The sequence below is a fragment of the Zootermopsis nevadensis genome, unplaced genomic scaffold, assembly GCF_977971745.1.
Source record: "Zootermopsis nevadensis isolate Lab colony 2312 unplaced genomic scaffold, Znev_1.0 Znev_ptg000003l, whole genome shotgun sequence".
NCBI lineage: Eukaryota > Metazoa > Arthropoda > Insecta > Blattodea > Termopsidae > Zootermopsis > Zootermopsis nevadensis.
In genome coordinates, this window is record NW_028259135.1 from 16,792,353 (window position 1) to 16,814,989 (window position 22,637).

Genomic DNA, 22,637 nt, shown 5'->3' on the forward strand with positions numbered 1-22,637 from the left:
TGTGTAAATCGGGTAGTGTTCAGTTGTACGGACTTTGATATTGGCGGCGTTTTACTTTCGGTTGTTACCGGCGTGATAGAAATACGTACGACCATGGTTCCAGAATCCATGACAAGGACCCTGTCAGAGTCCATGATAGTGTTCAGTCGATGAGCGATTGTCAGGACAGTGCAGTTCTTGAATTTCCTTCGTATCGTCTCCTGTACGAAGGTATCCGTTCTGCAACAGGACACGAATTCCAATGTGTTGCTAATCGTTGGTGCATACTTGAAGCTTAAGACGCGGACATTAAAATACACACAACTCTAATGTCACCTGCGATCTGAAACTTCGTCTCATGTTCTGAAGAGGTATCACAGACTGAGAGTGTTTCAGAACGGGGTGGTAAGAATATTTAAGACCCAAGAGGGATGAAATAACAAGAGTATGGAGGAATCTTCGTAATGAGGAGCTTAAGAATTCATACTTTTCACCGAACTTTATTAGGGTGAAGTTGATATGCGCAGACAAGAAATTGATACCAAATTTCGGTAGGAAAACATGAATAGGTCACTTAGTATTAGTTGATGGTTGAGGTTCAGAGGTTGGATTATTGTCCACTCTTGTAAGTAGTTACTTACTCTGGGTCAACGTTGGCTGTAGCCTCGTCCAGCACCAATATCTTGTTATTACGAAGTATTGCTCTAGCCAAGCATATCAGTTGTCTTTGTCCGACACTGAAATTGCTTCCTCCTTCTTGAACCTGCATATCCAGGCTAGTCACAGCTGCTTTCAGATCAACCTAAAATAATACAAACATAGATACGAACGTTTCGGAAAAAAATTATGTTACGTTATGCGTACATGTCCTGATTTGTTCTCTTAGTCGCATCGTCCAGACTGGCTCTGGGGCTCTCAGTCTCCTATCCCGATGGTAAAACGGCAGGGACGTCATCTAGTGTCGAGGTTAAGAATTCGTGGAGCTATACCTCGAATTCCTCAGATATTACCATGGCGTTGTGCTTGGTTAAGCACCAGAACAACTTACCATACTTTCGACAAATAAATTCAGATTTCATTGTTTAACGGTTGCAGATTTAAATAATCGAACTGAATGTCGCTCTTCCTATGATAACTGTACAGGGATCTTCAGTATATTTAGGTGTTGGGAGCACGACAAACAGTTACCTCTTCGAGAGAATTCCATAGGGCTTCGTCACTGAACTGGTCGAAAGGATCGAGATTATGTCTGAGCGACTCCGAAAAAAGAACAGGTTCTTGTGGGATGATTGAGATTCTCGCCCGTAGGTCATGGAGACCGATATCATTCGTGTTGATGCCATCTATCTTGATAGAACCGTCGAGTTTGGCCAGGCGGAAGAGGGCTGATATTAATGATGATTTTCCAGCACCTGTCCGTCCCACTATTCCAACCTGAAATGTCATTCAGGACAATTGAAATATGGAGACAAACGTAAGACAGTCTTAAGAAATTTCCTTCGTGTACCATTGGCATGCACTTATGAACAACGAAATGAAACTTTACGTTCCATAAAACGGTAAATTTCTTGATCATCTGAGCGACTGTTTGCTATTCACGAAGGACTCTTCTACATCCCTTCCTTCCTTCGTGGCTCTGAGGACCTTGGCCTCCCTTACTCTTCTACAAAGATACCTAATTACTTACTGGAAAATGCCTGTTATTTGATGTACATTTAATATATTCAGTGTGTCGGAAGTTTGATTTACCAACGTCTTCAGGTGATTGGTTCACTGCTCATTGCTTTCTTTTCTGTATTAATGTGAACCGTCCGGATTTAAAACGGAAACCTTTGAAAACTGACGTATGTTTAAGCCAATAGACCATCGGTGCACGACAAGAAGGAAATGATTGTCTTCTGGGTTGCCTGGCTGGAGAGTCTGGTAGAAGTTTACCGACGTTTCAGACTTGCTTGCAGCCTTGATCATCAAGTCGATAAGTATGTCGCTTGCGAGGAATGTGTTAGCGATATGGGAACCAGTCTGACCGTTTTTTGACAGGCTCTGAAGGTGAAACATACATACCTTATGACTTGGAGCTATTTTAAAGTGGAGGTCCTTTAGTACACACGGCTGATCTTCTCCATATTTCAAATATAAATGATCGAATTCAACGCCTCCTTGACTCGGCCATGTAGGCGCAGGTTTCTTGTCTGTGGAAGACAGTGAAACTCATTACACTGTACAACAATCTCAGCGGCTTCCACATGTGATCCCTCGCATTCAGTAGAGAAAAGCGTTTGAAAGAAAATTATGGTAAGATACTAATACATTATGTATATTCCAAATGCGCAATGCACAATGTCAACCCGACAGACATTGAGACTTCCTGACATGGCCACGGATGATTGAATCGCGCCGGCGTTATAAGTTCTAATAATTCCTTTATTTACCTGGTGCAGACTCCAGATCCGCTTCCTTCTCAATGTTGGTGTAATCGAGCACCCTTTCCACTGATGTCATCTGACTCACCACCTCAGTAGCTCGCAGTAGACCATATTGAAGCATTCCTGTCACTATAAGTGCTTGTGACAGCGCCAGTCCAACCTTTGCGCCTATGTTCTCTGTCAACATAGGTACAGAAACGACATTATGTTTTAAGCAGATCTTAGTGGGGGGGGGGGGGGGAGAGAGAGAGAGAAAATTCTTTGCTCAGTATCTCTTTAAAATGCTTTCATTTGGTCATTTCAGAGGCAGGTTGCGGTTTTAAGTATTTGATGTCCGTGTCGTTTTTGGTTTTCTGGGTTGTGACGCCATGCGAATTTGTAGGTATGGACACAGATGTTTCGGAGGAACATACTGCCCCCGTTTTAGAGCTGCTGCTCGTAAATTTATAAGGCGTTACAGCCTAGACCACTAACATTGAAATATTCACAGCCGTAAGAATTTTTTAGCACTCAAGATGTTTATGGCTTCAATTGTCGGGAGACGATAGGACGGGCTTGGTTCTGACTAAATAATAAAAGAAATCAGTTTTAGAGCAAGGATCTTGTCAGTAGCATGTAAAACATTAATGTATAAATTTCCGAATTATACGTGATCAAATAGTCGTGATATTACTATCGCGTATCTGTTGAAATTTGAATTGAATATCTCTGAATACAAGGAATATAAACTGTTTTCTGCTTGAGTGTTTACGTGCCATTCCTGATGATACGAGTAAAGTATTAACACACTGAAATTGTGTTAACGTAACACCAGCTGCACATTTGAATGACCAGTTCGAATAGTTTTTTGTGTTCATTAATGTTGCTAATCTCAAACGTAAAATTAGTAATTTAAATATTATGCTGAATTGCAGTAGATCAGTTTAGTGATAGGCTGTGTGTTGGACGACCGTTATTCGATTCTCGGCTGGGTTAGTGATTTTAATATTCGTTATGACATCTAGAGTCTAGGGTCTAGATTCTAGACCCTTTGGGTCACAACCGTCACATATTCAATGGGTTCGTGACTTTCTCCGCGGTGTACACACGCCTCCATCTAGTGTCGAGGTTAAGAAAGCATTGAGCTTTATCTCCACTACATTTGAAACATGGTGCTTAAGCACAGAGGAGCTTTAGTTTTTGTATTTTGCAAAAATACAAAAACGCTATGAACATACATTTTTGAAATTGGGGCCAAACTTTAGGAATCTGCGTGTTTCATAACGCTGTTCGTTACAAACAGACCACAATACTAAGAATGCTACACTTCATTACCTTCAAGTATGAAGAATGTGAGTGTAATACTGGCAACGAACAGTGAGCTCAGAATGTCCATCCAGAAACCGAACGCGTTGCTTGTGGCCAAAAAAAGGGACCATGCACCAGTGTGGTCGTCCTGCAAGAAAGGAAGCAATGATCAGTTCTGTAATGTCATGTGACATGGACAAAACAAGAATCAGGATTGCATAAGCATTATGTTATTTTTTGGCTGTGAACAAGGACCCGCGTTATGGGGACATATCATCCTTAAAACTGAAATCCATATATATATATAATTTATTAAGCAACAGACGTTAGAATCAAGGCTATTACTATGGTGTATAAATATGTGATAGTTTTATATTTTAAAGTTCTGTTTTCGTTAAGAATGGCTTACAAAATATATGAAGTAATACCAAAATTTGTGGAAGATAGCGTTTAATGTGGGTAAGGTATGAAGATGGCTATCTTCTGTTTTGTCGCGCCTTGTATTGTGGTACAAGTTTGCAGATGTGCTTCCTGACTCTGTTATCAGAACGATGGTGATGGAAGCAGGAAGCACCTCTGAAACGTCAGTGAACGTCTGTCAGACTACACGGCGCTAAAACCCAGAGGACTCACAGCCGTGAAAAACTCAAAACCTAATTCGATGAAAAATGTTGAAACTTTTTGTTAGAGAAGTCGAAAGTGAAACCGGGCCTAGATGCAAATTCGAAGAAGCAGGCGTAACGCGCGTGACGTGTATTACAATTCTCTTATTGTTCAAATTTGCTTGTGTCTTGTCTACCTGTCTCGAGTCGAAACCACATCGCACCATTTCCTGTGCTCCTGAAACTCTTATTGTCGTGAGGCCAGTCAGCGTATCTGACAGGTGAGAGTACACAGGACTGCGAGCTGCAATAACAAATCATAAGACACACGAAACTCATCAAGACGTTTCAAATATTCTTAGGGTGGTGAAATCAATTAGGATGACATGGGGAGATCAGAAATGCGTCGGAAAGTCTGGAGTGAAGAGGATACTTGGAAGACATGGCCGAGAATGAGAGGATAACATCGAAATGAATATTAAAATAATTGAGTGGGAGGTTTTGTACTGAATTCATTTGGATCAAGATGGGATTATTGGCGGGCGGTGGTGAACACAGAAACGAGCCTCCGGGTTCTATATTCGTGGAATTTCTTGAATAGTTGAGTGACCATTGGCTTCTTAAGAAACCCTCCAGTTCATAAAATTGAAGTTAGGACAAAAATCTGTCTGCTTACTTGTTCCTTCCAGTCTTTTGACATTTCTTGAAGTTCTGAGGTACACAATTGTAACTCCGTAGTAGCAGAAGCCGAGGACAACCATTGGTAATATGAAATAAGTGTTGACTATGGCGATATTGGTCAGTATACCAATCAGGACGAGGAAGACCTGTTTGAAAAATTACCACACTTGTGTGAATAAACGGCATAAACCTACTCATAATAACAGTGTCCTGTCACATGAATGTTGATCGAGGGGGGCGTTGGACATGACAGTGTAGTAAAAATTGTTTTGTTTTGCGTTGTGACGTCTTGTAACCTTGTAGGTAAGTTACCAGCGTTCTTGAGAAATCACGCAACTCTGACGTCAGTGTCGCTATTCGAGAAGGTCTAATGTAGAATTCTAGCAGAATTGTTACGCTATGCATACATTATCGGATTTGTTTAAGTATGAACTGTATATATTTTTTTAATCTGATGGTTTTAAAAGCTATTCTGTTTTGCGGTACATACGCACACCTGAATTTACCTGAATCGACTCTAGCATGAAGCGTGGCAAAAGTTCATCGATAGCTCCGATGTCTTTTGAGAATCTGTTGAGGATCCTTCCGGAAGGGTTGGTGTCGAAGAAGCGCATCGCGCCCCGAAGTATCGATGAGAACATGGCGTTGTGAAGCCTGGTCGATGCTTTCATGCAAGTCTTGATGAACATAATTGAGCGTATTAATGTGATGAACATGGCTGCGATGATAAGGCATCCGTATATTATGAGCGAGTCGCGCTTATTTACTTTGGTGTAGTCCTCAACAAGGGGAGGCAGTGGTCTGTGGCTTTCGTTTGCTGCCAACCTTTCCTTCAGCGAATCCAAATGCGCCTGCCTTACCACTTCTTCGTTTGTCCTGTAAAGAGAATTGCGTTACGTCCTGAATATTAAGTTCTGAACGAACGGCCTGATTCGGTCCGTGAGATGTTGTTTCTTGGTGAAATCTAATGTCGCTTTGTCAGCTGTAGATTATCAGTGATGAATTAGGAACGAATGTGGTAGAAATCTGTTGAGTTAATTTTTAAAATTCTACCCATCACATCATTTGATTGCTTTGTGGGCTGTTTAACGACGTTTTTTATTGCATTGATTATATCTGTTGCGTCTGTTGATTTTGAATGGCGAACTGGGAAGGTTGTGGATGGAAATTGTCGTGGATTGTTTTAAGACTCTCTTATTCCCGAGAATCAATGAGGGGTAAGACCAAGGATAGCCGGTTTCTGGCTTCCCCGACTTCTGGGGTATCCGCTGGCTCATTACCATGTTGACAAGATCTCGTTAATTGGACCTGTTTTATTCTTGACATTCAGACACTCTGTTTCTTTAAGATCCATTTTGAAATCATTTCTGCTCTTACGGGTTTCGACAGTAATTTTGTAGTGATAAAATTGAAAACAAAATTAAAGAGCGGATAGTACTGTTTTGAAAGAACGTGAACTCACCAAAATGTTACCCAGTAGTCAGCGCCGCTAGTTATCACTTGCGCTAGTATGAGCATGAAAGCCGTCGCGAGGAAGAAGCAAACACTGCCACCAGCGCTGAAGTACTGCCAGTACGTTCTGTAGCTGATGGTCCCGATGTTTCTTGATTCTTGGTTCTCCTCGTCACATTCGTCCATGTCGTCCCCGAACCAACTCTGGTACATAGATACATTACTTATTAAAGTATTGCTTCTTCGTACAATGGAAGTTATAATTCACTTCGGTCACACACACGCTCAAAATATTTCAAGTTAGTTTCTAAAATACGCTCTCAGAAACATTGTGCCAACAGCGGAATTTGTTTGCAGCAGAAAGTGCACTAACAAATTTGATTGCTGTAAGTAAAGAGACAAAATAATAACCTGTATCCTACCGTTCTATTTTTCTTATCAAAGTTGTGTAAAATCAGGTGATACAAAGAAAACATATTTTCAGCAGTTACGTTACCAGAACGAGGGCGAAGAAGAAACACATTCACAAATATTATGAACGTAAAGAAAGAACATGGAAATTAAAGACATTGCGTCGTTAATCATTATCAGGCATACATAATATGGTGCGTGCTGCTCATGGACGTACAGGGTGTACATGCAGAATTAGGTGATACAAAAATGGTGAAACAACATTCCACAGGTGAAGGAATTGGATAAAATTCTCAAATTTAAACCCCGATTTACATCCCGACACACACCTTGCAAAACACACACTGATTATAACACAGAAACACAAAAAATTGCAGCAAGGCACAGTTAGTTCTACCACAACCAGGCTTCAGATGTTAAAAGCTGTAAGTCCTCGTACAGTGCAATATTTTGCTACCATCTTTTTCAGAAGTTCAATACCAGAGGCGTATCAAAATAATGGTTCTTTGAATCAAAATATTACATACGCAAGAAATTCTGGAAACACTTTGTTGCAGTTACTTACCGACAGTATCTTCAAGCTATACATCTATAATTAATCAATTTAATGGTCTGTTTCTATATATTATTTTGAAAAACATCGATTCCTACTAAGTTGAATTTAATAACATCTTCTCGGGCAATCAGCCGCGTCAACTGCTTACCGTAGTAAACCGATGTTTCGGGAACCAATTCTGTCCCCATCATCAGGGTTCCGATGTGACTGGATACCTCGGAAGTCGTCTGTGTAAGTTACACAGGCCAGGTATCCAGTCACATCAGAACCCTGATGATGGGGACAGAGTTAGTTCCCGAAACGTCGGTTTGCTACGGTAAGCAGTTGACGCGGCTGATTGCTCGAGAAGATTTTATTGATTGTACTCGCCGTGAAAGTCTCAAATCCTATAAGTTAAATTTGCCTGATGTATAATAAAAATTTTACGTATACGCCATGTTTGTAATTGTTAATGTGTAAACAAATTCATATGGAATTTGTACATACGTGTATGTTCTTTCTCCGTTCAGAACATAACATATCTAGATCTTTTGCTTTATTAATTGTCGCAACCGAAACGAAAATTAAATATACATGTCAAATGGCTGCCAAACTGTTGTTTGACATTCTTAAAAAAATCTTAGACAAAGGTCGAATATCCTTAAATATTTTGATACATTTCAGAATTTTAGTCTAGTACGTTTGTAGTGTCGCTAGTGTCATTCCCACCCCAAAACTTCTCCCGGAAATTTAAAAGTTGCACGCGGTCATTAATGATACCATATGCCCATTTTTAAATATAAAATAAGAAATTGGGTAAAATGGACGATCACAGCTTTATTTTCAGGTACAATTTATATGTTTTGGTAAGCAACACGATTCAGTTTGAGTTTCAAGTCATATGCGCTGATACCAATTCAAGCAATAGCTGGTGCGTACAAAGTGCAGTGAGGTGTTCCCCCCCCCCCCCCCCCCCATTCCTACCGTGAAGAGTGCGTGGATTTTTTTTTTTTACTTGTATTCACGACTCACGTCGTCTGAACTCTGGCGTTCGCTGATGTTGCTAACGGTTTCCTGGCTGTTTGTACGCGGGCGATCGCGGTAGATTGCGATGGGACAGCACTGCAGAAAGGACCTGTTGCGCAGAATGTTTTTCAGCGCACCACGCATCCTTCTAGTGCCCCTCCATAATATGTTAGCTCCAGTTGGCGGCTTAGAAGCGCCCTCAGATTTATTGTTTGGCCCTCTTTTTTTCTTCTGAAAGAAGTGCATACAGTAAAGATTTCTGTCTTCTGGGTTGTTGCGCTGTACAGTCCGGTAGACCAACGTTTTAGAGGTGCTTGCTGCCTCCATCATCAGGGCGATGAGTATGAAGATTTCTGTCTTCTGGGTTGTTGCGCCGTGTAGTCTGGTAGACCAACGTTTCAGAGGTGCTTGCTGCCTCCACCTTCAGGGCGGTTAACACCCGTAAACGTCTACCAGACTACATGACACTACAATCCAGAAGACAGCCATCTTCATGCTCGCCACCAAGAAAATCTGAAATCCTACTAAGTGCTTAAAGTCTTTGCGATATAAGTTGATTCTCGAACCCTTTCCATGCCAAGGTTTTCAGTTTAAAGGTAAACGAAGAAGTATTCTCGTTGTTACTCGCGATATGTAGGTATCGCATGAAATTCCGAGATATAACAAGGAAAGTTTCTTCTCACTGATACTTTAAAAGTAATATTAAAAACATTTTTTTCCGACAAACGTACACCGATGTAAGTATTTAAAAGGTTAAATCTGTGATAGTAACTTCAGTTTTCATTGATAATATCACCCCCGATTGACTACATCCGCCCAAAGAATGCGATGAATCGCCCTGATGACGGAGGCAGTATGACCTCAGAAACGTTGGTAAACATCTACCAGACTACACAGCGCAAGAACCCAGAAGATAGAAATCTTCATACTCATCGCCCTGATGACGGAGGCAGTATGACCTCTGAAACGTTGGTAAACATCGACCAGACTACACAGCGCAACAACCCAGAAGACAGAAATCTTCATACTCATCGCCCTGATGATGGAGGCAGTATGACCTCTGAAACGTCGGTTAACATCGACCAGACTACACAGCGCAACAACCCAGAAGACAGAAATCTTCATACTCATCGCCCTGATGATGGAGGCAGTATGACCTCTGAAACGTTGGTAAACATCGACCAGACTACACAGCGCAACAACCCAGAAGACAGAAATCTTCATACTCATCGCCCTGATGATGGAGGCAGTATGACCTCTGAAACGTCGGTTAACATCGACCAGACTACACAGCGCAACAACCCAGAAGACAGAAATCTTCATACTCATCGCCCTGATGACGGAGGCAGTATGACCTCTGAAACGTTGGTAAACATCGACCAGACTACACAGCGCAACAACCCAGAAGACGGAAATCTTCATACTCACCGCTGTGAAAACCTCAAATCTTACACAGTTAAATATTCATTTTATTTTTGTTTCTAAATTTTGCATGTATTAGGTGCAGTATTGTCCTATCTTTTGGCCTTCAGCTACTCGTCCAAGAAAGTGTCAGACCTCTTAAATAAGTAAGAAATCATCTTCAAAAAGTGTTATCCTTAAATCCAAAAGTAAATCATACCACTATCAAATTTTAATTGGCAGGAATAATTTATTGTTATGATTATGTTTAACTTAAAGCTGTTTGTTACGATAGTTTTATATTTGCTTTTGTTAACGTTAAAGTTAGTATAAAACAGCCACAAATGCACTCTGCATTAAGAAGTACCATCATAGACATAGAGCATTGAGGTTAGAAGCTCCAGTATAGCATAGCTGAAAATGAAGTTTTGTGTTAGACATAGTTATGAAATATTCCTGAACAATCAACATATAAAGCGGTTCATTATGTGTCAAACACAGACGATAACGGGGTTTAGGATTATTTCAGTAAAGTATTCCGCATTAATTATGTGCAGAACGAACCAAGTAAGAACAGATTCAAAGCTAAGTTACAGCCCAAAACAGTTGTTTTGCATTTGCATTAATCTCAAATACAACTTCGGGCATTGCTAGAAATGAACTGTTCTAGACAGAGAATTATATTCATGTAATTTCTTACAACTATCATTTGTTTTCATTCTACTCTAATTATTCTGAAATATAACCATGTTTGTAGAATTTAGGTATCCTCAAAAGTAGTATTCATGACAACAAATGATACAAAAACTACACAAATATATTGTTTTAGTTACACATTAATCTCAATTAAACCACACGTTAGAATTACAAACATTTAACTATTGTACTGTCAGAGTAAAAGGAAAAGTTCCTGCCTTCTATGAAACCAAAGGTTTATTACCATGTTTACAAGAGCCCGCCACCGGTCTTCTCCTGAGTCAGATGAATCCAGTCCACACCCTCAAACCCCATTTCCAAAAGATCCCTTTTAAAATTATTCTTCCATCTACGTCTAGGTCTTCCGAGTGGTCTCCTCCTTTCGGGATTTCCAACCAATATTTTGTATGAGAGAACGAACAAAGAGATTCTATTCGCGGAATGATCAGTGGGTCCTGACGTTTGCAATGGATATAAACAACGAAATACTAGGCTAAAATATGGATCTTCCAGGTCTACTCACGTTGGAGGCGGTGGACATTAAGGACGGTTGTCGCATATGCCTCTTGATCATCGTTCTTTTCAACGTGGCTTGGTAATCGTCAGAAGTAAAGGAATTTCGGAGGCTACCGTCTTTTCTGAAGGATCCGCTTACAGAATCCCCTCTCGTAGATGGTCGGCGCCTGGTACTTCGTCTTCGAACTGACCTCCGGTGTGACTCATTCTCATCCTGGAACTCAGACACAGTTTGGTATAGACTGTTCGGTATTCATAAATTGTTCATGGCTGTTACATTGAGTCTACAGGTGCTTAGCCTGTCTCAGACCGACATTTCCTGAAATCACGAAGAAAATTAAAGGACAAACACACAAATAAATAAACATGGCACTTTCATAAGGCATTTCTTTCAAGGAAGAAATATTTCCTATATTTTTTATTTGTTTCCTATTTTTGGTTTGTTATGTAGGTGTTTCTTAGTGACTTACTTTGCAGCTCTTGTTTCCGTCGAATTTATTTTAAATTTTATTTTTTTCGCGATCCCGTTCAATATCGAATTGTGTTCGATAGTTTTGATATTCAAGCAAAATAAATTTAAGGGAGTCGTCACATGTCAAAATACGTGGACCCGTAAACGTTACTTGAGCTCTGGTTGTGTATCTCTATAAATTAGTTATAGAAAACTGTGACATGAATTAAAATTAATGAAAGGAATACTGGGTGCTATATTTACTTTGCTTTTTTAATGCAAACATTATCCCACTTAGTAAAATTATGACAAGGGGGATCTTTGTGTTTCGGTTTGCACGTATCTGTAGCATCAGTTTTAAATCACAAGCTAAAATTTTACCTTTTTCCGTGTCAGTAATGAATGTTTTCAGTAATGTTACAGCAGTTGATTATTTATTTCCATATTTACGGATTTGCTTTTCGCGATTGAGCTCGCAACACAATGCACGTTATTACGGAATTACTTCGAAAAAAATTTTCTCACACTTCAGAATCTAACCCACGTGCGCTACGTCACAGACCCTCTGAGTGGGCGCCTCGTTTCGTGGGTAGATATTAAAGTTTCGGAGAGACATACTGTCTCCATCTGCATGATTTGGAGAACCTCATATTACATGGGATATGCATGTTTTAGAAATAATTAGACATGTTATACATAAAAAATGAAGTGGCAAGTGGTAATGCAAAGTATAAAGATGATCATTCAGTCGATCAGACTCACCGTGCTGGACATGTCTGAAATTAGACGTTTCGTGATAAGGACTTGTGCTGGTTCTTCCTTGTCGTTGTCATTCTCTTCTTTGGCCAACAGTTTGGCAAAATTTAGACCACTACTCTGCATCTGAGCGAATGTTCCTTGGTTTTCAATTTCTCCCTAAAAATATTTTAAAGTAAATTAGAACCTATAAAGAACGCGGGGTCCTTTATACGATTTCTCAGTCAATTTCTTACCAGTAATGCGACAACATATAGGCCTGTACTAGTAGGATTAATGAAGGATGATAGTAACATCGTTTGGAAAACGAAAGGATGGAAAAGTATGTCAGTTGGTAACCAAGCAATGGACTTATACAACCCCACTCCCAAAATAAGTTTCAATGAGATATTTTGAATATTTGACGTAACATAATACATCAAATACTAGCTGCAGAAAAAAATGTTTTTGATGTCGATAGTGGCCTTCTGGGTTTTAGTGTCATGCTTTCTTGCGCGCTTCTTTGGCGTCGTTTCTCTGAAACGCTACAAGGCTCTACGACGTCACAACCCGGAATATCACATTAGACCGGCGACGTGAGTACCTAGTATATCAGGATCCATTTCGAAAGTTTTGGGCTTAATTACAAATGTAATATACATGAAGATATCTGCCTCCGTCATCAGGGCGATGAATTCATGACCTCTGAAACGTTGGTAAACATCGACCAGACTACACAGCGCAACAATACAGAAGACAGAAATCTTCATACTCTGACGACGGAGGCAGTATGACCTCTGAAACGTTGGTTAACATCGACCAGACTACACAGCGCAACAACCCAGAAGACAGAAATCTTCATACTCATCGCCCTGATGACGGAGGCAGTATGACCTCTGAAACGTTGGTTAACATCGACCAGACTACACAGCGCAACAACCCAGAAGACAGAAATCTTCATACTCATCGCCCTGATGACGGAGGCAGTATGACCTCTGAAACGTTGGTAAACATCTACCAGACTACACAGCGCAACAACCCAGAAGACAGAAATCTTCATACTCACCGATGTGAAAACCTCAAATCTTACGTAATACATGATCTTTCCTGACTCACGTTGTTGAGAATGATGACTAGGTCTGCATCTTTGATGTATTGCAGCTGATGGGTGACGAGTATCCTGGTCTTGTTTCTCAGGTATGTCTGGATGCATTCTTGGAACAAATGTTTCCCAACGTGAGTGTCCACTGCGGACAATGGATCGTCGAAGAGATACACGTCTGTGTTCCGGTACACGGCCCTGAAGCCACGACAGAACATGTCAGACATTAGCTGCGGTGTGGACTGGATCAGGATTGAAATTTCTTGAACATTACTTAGGCTGTAATGCAGTGTCCAGTGGCTGAATGTCAGTACTACAGGATCTTGTTCCTGACGTCATTTCCCATTCAGAAATGTCACATGGGCACAGGTCAGATTTTCAACAGTTACGGATAAAAATGAAAGACAGTCTGTGCACAAATCAGGACTACAGATGTTCTGTGGGTCGCCCTAAATCCTAGTCGCCACGTGACCCAGTAGCTGAATGAACAGTCCTGTGGCCGATGAATTGGCTGTGGCGGTTTGCAGAATTGTCCACTGCGGTAACCGGAATGATTATTTTGAATTTTAAATATCCGTAGCTCCGTATCCGCTGTGAATCTGAACTATGTTTATGTGGTATTTATGACTGGGAATTACCTCAGGGATAAGAAATTCAGTCACCGAACAATCTGTATACGTGTTTCGATACAAGGCTTGGGGATACAGTTATTGTTCAGGTACAAAATTATCTCCTACCTGGCGAGGTTGATCCTCGCTCTCTGACCTCCACTGAGAGATATGCCCTTTTCTCCAACGAGAGTTCTATCTCCATGACGGAACATTTCGAAGTCCTTTTGCAAGGCGCAGACCCGGATAACCTCCTTGTACTTTTCTGCTATGAAGGGCTGTCCAAACAGGATGTTCTGTCTGACGGTCCCCACAAACAACCAGGGTTCCTGCGACGCGTAAGAAATGGTCCCGCTGATGGAGACTGACCCGCTGTATACTGGCAACTCCCTCACTAAAGCTTGCAGAAGGGAACTCTGGAATACGTCAGAAAGATTTCTTTCATGAGGTTCATCTGTGGAAGCTTCTACGGAGCTACAAGCACCAACAGTCTTCGGTCGTATCGCTTAGTTTTTCGTAACCATTTCACCGAATGATCAGCTGTCGTGATATAGTATATTCGTTTTCCTCCGGTCCGTCAGTCTGCCTTTTTCGTGCGGTGACGCTTAATTACAAATTAAAGTTCTGGTGAAAGTATTTGGACCCCCGTGAGGTTAAGTAAATGGGGACTGCACGACTTTATATGAATCCTAAGCCTTGTTCAAGCCGGTTTAATGCAAAGACAGTGGCTGGCCCCAGTAATTCGTCTTCACACGAAACGTGTCTAAACGGCCGTGTACAGCTGCTCTAGTAGCAGTGATAGGACAGGTGATTACAGTGAACTGGTCATTTCGTGTGGATGCAGGGAAACAGGAAATGCTTACATAATTTTGGTGGAGGCCACTTCGAAGATTGAAAAGAATGATATTCATACGGATCTTATAAGGGGGGGGGGAAGATTTTGATTGCATTTGAAACAGGACCATGTTCAAAGGGCTAACGGTGTTTAATCTTCAGCTTATGCTAGCAGGAAGATGGTTGGATTATTATATATATTTAGGAACAGTGATAATTTTAAGATGCCGCTCACAGTTCTGTCTACGAGCCTGCACACAGACAGTCCGATGTGGGACTGATAATTGTTAACAAACGGAAATTTTATCTTCACCTTCCCCGAGCCGACGGGTCCGATGACAGCACACAGCTTCCCCTCAGGGACGCGGAATGTGATGTTACTCAAGCTGTCTCTCACGAGGTCAGCTCTCCACTTGGCGCTTGCGTTCACAACCGCCACTCCACTGTCAGAAATTCCATTAGGTTTCGCATTGTTTATCTCGTTTGATGTCTCTGATTTATTATTGTTGTTGGTTGTTGTGCATTCAGCTTCTTCTTCCAGCAATAGGTCCTGTGGAGATAAGTAAAGTACAAAGGCAAATGTGATGATCTTAAAGGACACAATTTGTTAGTAATTAAACATGTCAATGTACAATTTTATGAAGGAGATGAGACTCTCAACTCACACTCTTTTACAAGGGAAGAGATTATTTGGACTGGATGAGACGATACTATGACAGTATGACCTCTGAAACGTCGGTAAACATCTACCATACTACACGGCGCAACAACCCGGAAGACAGAAATCTTCAAACCACTTGCTCTTAATCGTCTGTTTATATTGTTATGTCAGTAATGATTTTTCTGTTTTCATGTGCTATGGATATGTTGTATTATTAAATTATGGTATTCTGTGGAAGTTATATAAATAATTATATCATTTACCTCCAGACGTCTGATGGAAACTGAGGATTCTGCTTTGTACTCTACTGCTGCTGGGAAATATATGGCCATTGTTTGGTTGAGGTTGTTGTAGAACTGTGCCAGAGTAAACACCTGAAATGTCAGCGAAAACAGCGCTGTGTGAAGATTTATGTTGCTGGCGACTTAAAATAAATATTATAATTAAGTTGTGATTATTTAAGTTTTGGGAATCTGAAGTATGTGGCGGGAGGTGGCATGCTTTCTCGTTGCGTAATGTATACTTCACATTTCTGTACTTGCCTTCTCTGGAGTAATATCGTAACCCAGTAACACGTAAGTAAGAAGTGTTGCGAAGAGCGTGGATCGTTCTAGGTACACGATAGAAGCCAGATAGAAGCCTCGTAAATAAGAGGAATACGTTACTTTACTAATTTCATTCCTGAAAAAACAGAAACTACGTAATTATAACAAAATACATTCAATGAAACGTGTTATAATTTTGATCTAATACCAGGTTAATTTGCTACACAAGACTCTTGAACTACGGATTAAATATCTTTTGGTCGACGGTTTAACTAAATAATATAAAAGGAAGTTCTGGGAAGAATTTATGAAACGTAAGCCTACTTCCCTTAAAATTCCTCGTCTATTTAGTAGTCCTACAGCTGCGTTAGCTTGATACAAAAAGAATACGAGTTCTGGTAATTATACATTTAGTGATGTATTCCTGTGTACAGATATTCTGCTAGTACAGCTTTCGAATGCATTAAATTTGCTAGGTAAAACATTAAACTTTCGAACCGTCGCCATGCCTGCAGTTGTTTTTTGATTCTGGTAGCAGAACCGGTTGGTTGAGCACCGCTGGTAACAAATTGCTCAATTTTACGCAATACTGAGTCATTTCCTTCCACGTCATATTCGCATGCTAACGATCTTCTCCCATCTTAATATAATACCCAGATTTACTGTGTGGTGAAAATATTGAAAAACGCTAATTTTAGCTGAGGCAGTTTTTTTTCTCAATACGAGTAACAGCATGAAGATGGCTGCCTTCTGAGTTGTAGCGCCTTGTAGTCTGGTAGAAGTTTACTCACATTTTAGAGGTGCTTGGTTCCTCAACCATCACGGCTATCGCGATCCTCCCAGATGATGGAGGCATCAAACATCGATAAAATTCTACCAGACTACACGGCGCAACAACTCAGAAGGCAGAAATCTTCATACCCGCTGCTGTGAGAACCCGAAATCTAACAGCTTGCCGTCTGTATCAAGCCTACTGTTTTATATTAATGTCTAATGTATCATAACAGGTAAATTTTTTAAATTTGTGTTTAGATCTGAAGTATTCACCTAAGTGCGTTATACGAAGCATTATTGTGTGCTTAGAGATGTGTCAGATTGTAATTTGATTGCGATAAAATAATATTCTATATGCTAACAATGAAAAGGTGACTTGACTTACATTTGAATTTAAATCCGACAACATCCAGGTACTGGAAACGCATACTGGTTATATCACGATAGTTATTAATTTATCATTTCTCATATCATTTCCTTCTACTGTAAGGAAATTAGGAGTCGTAAGTTCTTGCCCGAACATCTTTTTTGAGATATATGATAGATAATGCAGAAGTAAATTACAAATCTTCTTCGCTGTAGGTCTACTTATTTTATTACAAATTACGTACAATCGAGCAATTTCGACGAGTTTTGCGAAAGGCTTCTCCCAGGCGTACATCTTGATCACCTGGATACCGGACACAATCTCCGTCATCAGCCTCATCCGCTCGTCCGTGCGTACTGCTATTTTCTTCCGCAGTTTCGCGATTAGTTTACCAAGATACGCTGCAACAGATTTATTCATATATTACTTTAATTGTTTACCAGCCTCATGTTTTCGCATGCACTCGGAGGCTCGGTCTGTTTTCGCAATAGAAAGGACGTGGATTGACATTTCTCACGGGAGTTAAGATGAAGATTTCTGTCTTCTGGGTTGTTGCGCTGTGTAGTCTGGTCGATGTTTACCAACGTTTCAGAGGTCATGAATTCATCGCCATGATGATGGAGGCAGTATGACCTCTGAAACGTTGGTTAACATCGACCAGACTACACAGCGCAACAACCCAGAAGACAGAAATCTTCATCGCCCTGATGACGGAGGCAGTATGACCTCTGAAACGTTGGTTAACATCGACCAGACTAAACAGCGCAACAACCCAGAAGAGGGAAATCTTCATACTCATCGCCCTGATGACGGAGGCAGTATGACCTCTGAAACGTTGGTTAACATCGACCAGACTACACAGCGCAACAACCCAGAAGAGGGAAATCTTCATACTCATCGCCCTGATGACGGAGGCAGTATGACCTCTGAAACGTTGGTAAACATCGACCAGACTACACGGCGCAACAACCCAGAAGACAGAAATCTTCATACTCATCGCCCTGATGATGGAGGCAGTATGCCCTTCGAAACATTGGTTAACATCTACCAGACTACACAGCGCAACAACCCAGAAGACAGAAATCTTCATACTCACCGATGTGAAAACCTCAAATCTTACGGGACTTAAGGTGTTTTGGTCGTCTAGTTTGCAACGCCTTGTGGTCTTGTAGGTCGTCACCAGTGTTTAAAGAAACCTGCTACTGAAGTCCGTTTAAGAGAATACGTAGGGCGTGTATCGTTTATGGCACCCGTGTCTATCCTTACCGGAATTTATCGTTGTTCCTCTGCTTCCTTCCAGGCAAATGCCGGGATAATACATTCAATTAGGCCATGATTTTTTTCTTCCATATCCTTTCCAATTCATTTGTTAATTATCCTACATTTGACGCCATTTTGTCGGATCTATCGACATCGCCTTTAAATAAGTCACAAGTAAATAAATAAAGAATAGGCCTACGTTTGTATACGCAGTAAATAGATACGGGAAATATCAAAAGAACTCATGTAGAAAACATTAAACAACTTTACGCATGCAATTTATCGTTAATGCTAACTATGTCAGTGTTTGTGTTCGTCACACAACCTAATCGTAATGTGTTCGTGGAAGGCCACAGCTACACCTGCAGTACTTTTTAATCATTTTGAGGACACTGTGTCTCTGTGGAAATACGGCCGCTAACGGGCCCATTAATTATCCATCCCTCAAATGATACATGTGTAAATATGGAACAGCAGATGAATGATACTGACAGAGAGAGAGAGAAAATAATTAGTACTATCAGAGGTATTCTCGGCGGCGGGTCCGACTTCTACCAGACTACATGGCGCTACAACCCAGAAGACAGCCATCTTCGGACTCACCGCCGTGAAAACCCTAAATCCAACCTTCGGGTTCTTTGAAAGACGAGCAATTTCAGTTAAGCAGCCATTAACTCATCAAAAGGAATTTTCTCTGTGGAGTTAGCAATGAATTCTATATTTTATCCAGTGTGCCATTTGTACAGTGATACGTTCCTGAAGGATAAAACAAAAACAAGCAATCTTTATGTATACAGACAGGAATAAAAGAAAAAAATCACTTGCAGTTTTTTAGTGTAGAATTTTAATATAGAACTTCGTGGAAATCCGTTCAATAGTTCTCAGAGGAGAAACATGAGAACTGGCATATAGACGTGACCCATCATTTCATATTTTTTATGCAAAGAGTAAACAGTAATGGGACATGCTGTGTCAGTTTTGTTAGTTCTCAAATGCAATTTTTAACAGGTAGAAATTGCATGTAACATGCGAGCTTATTAAACGTGGTTCCACTCACTTTGTACTGGCATTGTCTGCACGAAGATGAAAGCCACTCCAACTAGGGCCGCCGGACCAACCATGGTCCACAGGTAGAACGTTATGATGATAGTCTGCAGCGGGGTGACTATGAGAAATCCAATGGCCTGTGGTGCATAGTCAAATCGACACACGTCGTTCGACATCAGATTTACGATGCGACCTGTAGCCGTGTTATCCGTGCTGGCTTTGCTGAAGCGTAACAACTGGAAGTATACGGCAGATGGTACAGTTTGTCTATTTTAGATTAACTCTTATGCGCATTGTATTGCAAGGGGGCATGAGGTCGGGAAGTTTGGCAGATCTGCTTGCCTGTATATTTCTTGGGGGGGGGGGATTTTGTGGTCCGGTCCAGCTGGATTTGCTGAATGGGTCGTAGCTGCTGGAAATAGATGGCAGATGGCAAAGTTTGTCGGCTTTAGTATATCAACTGTTAATGCGCATTAAAATGTAAGGGGTCCCCAGATTGGGGAGTTTTGGAAATTTTCTTCTGTTTATATTTATTAAACATAATTGCATGGTCAGGCTGACTTTGCTGAGTTGTAGCAGCTGGAAATGGAAACGGTATAGTTTGTCTGCTTTAGGTAGACTTCTGTTACGCGGATTGTAGTGGAATAGTTGAAAGGTCACCAGCTGCCTTTGAACTTTAAAGTATCTAGCAGTATTACGTACATAACGCACGTTATGAGCTGCCCCAGTCTTGTTTGTTTGTTTGTTTGTTTTTTTTTTTGTTTTTTTTTTAACAAATATATGGAGGACTATTATTTGTTTCTGTTCCATGAGTCATAAAATCTCAGTTAATATGGCCCTAGTAACTAGACATGGGTTAGACGACCGTGGTTCAATTCGCAGGAGAAACAGGGATTCTTCTCTACGCTGTTTCGTCAAGAACGATTCTCGGAACCACGCACCCTCATCTTCCGTGGTCGGTCATATCCACCTAGTGTCGAGGTCAAGAACGAGTAGGAACTCTACCGACTCTCCCCACAGACGCCACCATGGCATGTAGCGTGACACCTTTACTGAAATGTAATTTATAAATATATATTTTGTTCGAAGTGTTTGTGTTTTAGTACAATGTGGTTCGATGTACCTCACCTTTCTGTATACGAGAGAGCAGCACGCTACTCGGGCCCGCATTCCGACCTTGAAACTGAGGTGATTGTAGTGGTGATCGAATGCCAGGCGGATGAATATCGTTGCGATCATCACTCCTCCGTATATCCTCGCATCGTGCTTCGTGATGTCACTGCCAGGCGTGAAGTAACTTATCACCTTCCCCATCAGTATTGTCTGAATAATCCTGTATCCGATATAATGATAAGTTAATTCTATGTTTTGCGGGGATTATGTTGTATTGTTTTAAAGATCCCCAATTGACTTCATCCGTCTAAGATTCAAGACGTATGGTTTCCTCTCCCACCTTATTTCCGAGCATGAGATTTTAATGTTTACCTCTTAGGTATGGAAGGCGAGAATGTGAAGTTTCGTGTATCCATGGCAACATGCATTTGCTAAATTTATTGTGCTCTGATCTTACTTTCGTCCCCAAGGCCTTAGCAACTTTTTCAAAATATTTATCAACGTTTCTAATGAAAGTTATATTTTGTATACACGATGATTCGTGAGTAGAATGGTATAGACGTGATAGATAATAGTGTACTAACCTTATTCCTAAGAAAGAGATGACAGACATTAAAAAACAAACTACGTATTGTTTCCAAAATGTCTTGAAAACTGCCCACTGTAGACTAGGCCTTCTCTTCTTTTTTTCTGATATCTTTAATTCATTGTTCCAGGTTCTGTAAATAATTTAAGTTATGATTAAATATATTTGATTGGGAAGCTAAGATTATACTGATTGTAACGAAAAGAAAATGTTTACAAAGTTCCCAAAAACGTATCTTCGTTTGACATACAGATTGTATAATCTATTCGCATTTTGTTGGTGTAACTTGCGTTTTCAATGATTACCATTTTCCTCTCAACTTTTGAATGTGTATTAGACACTTCGTGCGAACTGGCCGTGTTAGATTGCTTAGCATGCAGTATAAAATAGCGGAAGGATGGAAAACACATGGAATTGTTAGGTTGATTAGTCTAATGAGTGAATTTGGCAGAATCTGAAGATGTGACTTGAAGAAGAATGCACTTAATTAGCAAGAAATATGAAGTTGGGATCAGTGGTTATTCAGGCTGAAGTGTGACTTGGGAGAACCTGGCACCTTCTGGTGACCTCCGGCTCACATCCTACCAGAGACCACTTTACTAGTACTTACTGCAGGCTAATTTATTTTCTTTTGCGCTGAACGATTTGAAGAAAATCGCGATTCGGATCTCGTCTGCTGCTACACATAGAAGTGACTTAATCCTTTACGTAAAATGCAAGTTTTCCAGGTAAAAATTGTGTCAGTTACAAACTACTGAGGAAGAAATATAAGATAAGGTGTAATTACATAAGAATTTTTGCATATTTAAATAAAATTTATATCTGAGCACATGCTATGCCAATTTGTTTATGAACAGGTATTATTAAAAATAGAGAAATTTGGCTACTTGTTTTCAAAAATAATTCCAGAAATAATTTCTTGTCGTTTGGTCCCAATGCGAGTGAAGAAAGAAATTGAACCTGCTCCAAACTGTCATGACACACACATTTCTCTAATGGAGTGTGGAGATAAATATTACTCACGCTTCTAGTTTTCCGCCCAGAAAGTCAGTTCTGTCTTCCTCCAGAATCGTGTAAAGGTCTGATTCTTCCAGATCTTTCTTGTAGCCTTTTGAAAATATGCTTCGTGTCCATCTGTAATACAAGAAGGCACAGAGAATTAAATATATTTTGTGAGAAAATTGTCCAATTCAGTGAGCGCCAGAACACGTATCAGTGCCGTAAAGTCTAGCCGGTAGCGAAGGCTTCGTTAAGTAAACTAAAGCTTAGAAAACTATAGCTGTAAGCACTTCTGAAACGTCTGTCAGCATGCACCAGACTACACGGGGAACATCCCAGAAGACACCCAAGATTGTTCTTGTCGCTGAGATTATTATTGTTATTATTTATAGCGGATTGGGATTGCAATGCGTGGAGTCGGTAGTGGCTTATTTTATGGCACTATTCCAGCATTTTCTTAGAGGGCCTGGGGAAAATCACTAAATCACCAGTCTGTGTAGCCGGTTTCTGAGCTGGGAATGATAACCACCCAACGACTGCAGT

General features: G+C 40.6%; 1 protein-coding gene and 1 long non-coding RNA gene across 4 annotated transcripts in view; one reads left to right on the plus strand and one right to left on the minus strand.

Annotated features, from left to right (window-relative positions):
• The window catches only part of LOC147875010 (uncharacterized), a 69,612-nt gene that overhangs the window by 20,900 nt on the left and 26,075 nt on the right, over positions 1 to 22,637 (plus strand). The window lies entirely within an intron of this gene.
• LOC110827932 (ATP-binding cassette sub-family C member 4) overlaps positions 1 to 22,637 on the minus strand; it is a 31,664-nt gene that overhangs the window by 1,037 nt on the left and 7,990 nt on the right. The window contains exons 3-25 of one of the 3 annotated variants that reach the window (XM_087359162.1): positions 22,119 to 22,229; positions 21,094 to 21,228; positions 20,525 to 20,729; positions 19,407 to 19,632; positions 17,334 to 17,490; positions 15,946 to 16,084; positions 15,667 to 15,777; positions 15,056 to 15,292; positions 14,038 to 14,324; positions 13,315 to 13,498; positions 12,226 to 12,378; positions 11,020 to 11,226; positions 8,406 to 8,627; positions 6,438 to 6,631; positions 5,482 to 5,851; positions 4,971 to 5,121; positions 4,492 to 4,598; positions 3,720 to 3,840; positions 2,412 to 2,582; positions 2,044 to 2,171; positions 1,168 to 1,413; positions 621 to 781; positions 90 to 219 (exon numbers count right to left, since the gene is read on the minus strand). In XM_087359162.1, the coding sequence (XP_087215288.1) occupies positions 90 to 219; positions 621 to 781; positions 1,168 to 1,413; positions 2,044 to 2,171; positions 2,412 to 2,582; positions 3,720 to 3,840; positions 4,492 to 4,598; positions 4,971 to 5,121; positions 5,482 to 5,851; positions 6,438 to 6,631; positions 8,406 to 8,627; positions 11,020 to 11,226; positions 12,226 to 12,378; positions 13,315 to 13,498; positions 14,038 to 14,324; positions 15,056 to 15,292; positions 15,667 to 15,777; positions 15,946 to 16,084; positions 17,334 to 17,490; positions 19,407 to 19,632; positions 20,525 to 20,729; positions 21,094 to 21,228; positions 22,119 to 22,229 (4,153 nt within the window). Of the gene's footprint in view, positions 1 to 89; positions 220 to 620; positions 782 to 1,167; positions 1,414 to 2,043; positions 2,172 to 2,411; positions 2,583 to 3,719; positions 3,841 to 4,491; positions 4,599 to 4,970; positions 5,122 to 5,481; positions 5,852 to 6,437; positions 6,632 to 8,405; positions 8,631 to 11,019; positions 11,227 to 12,225; positions 12,379 to 13,314; positions 13,499 to 14,037; positions 14,325 to 15,055; positions 15,293 to 15,666; positions 15,778 to 15,945; positions 16,085 to 17,333; positions 17,491 to 19,406; positions 19,633 to 20,524; positions 20,730 to 21,093; positions 21,229 to 22,118; positions 22,230 to 22,637 lie in introns of all 3 variants that reach the window. The other 2 variants (XM_022060103.2, XM_087359164.1) reach the window with 2 other exon arrangements.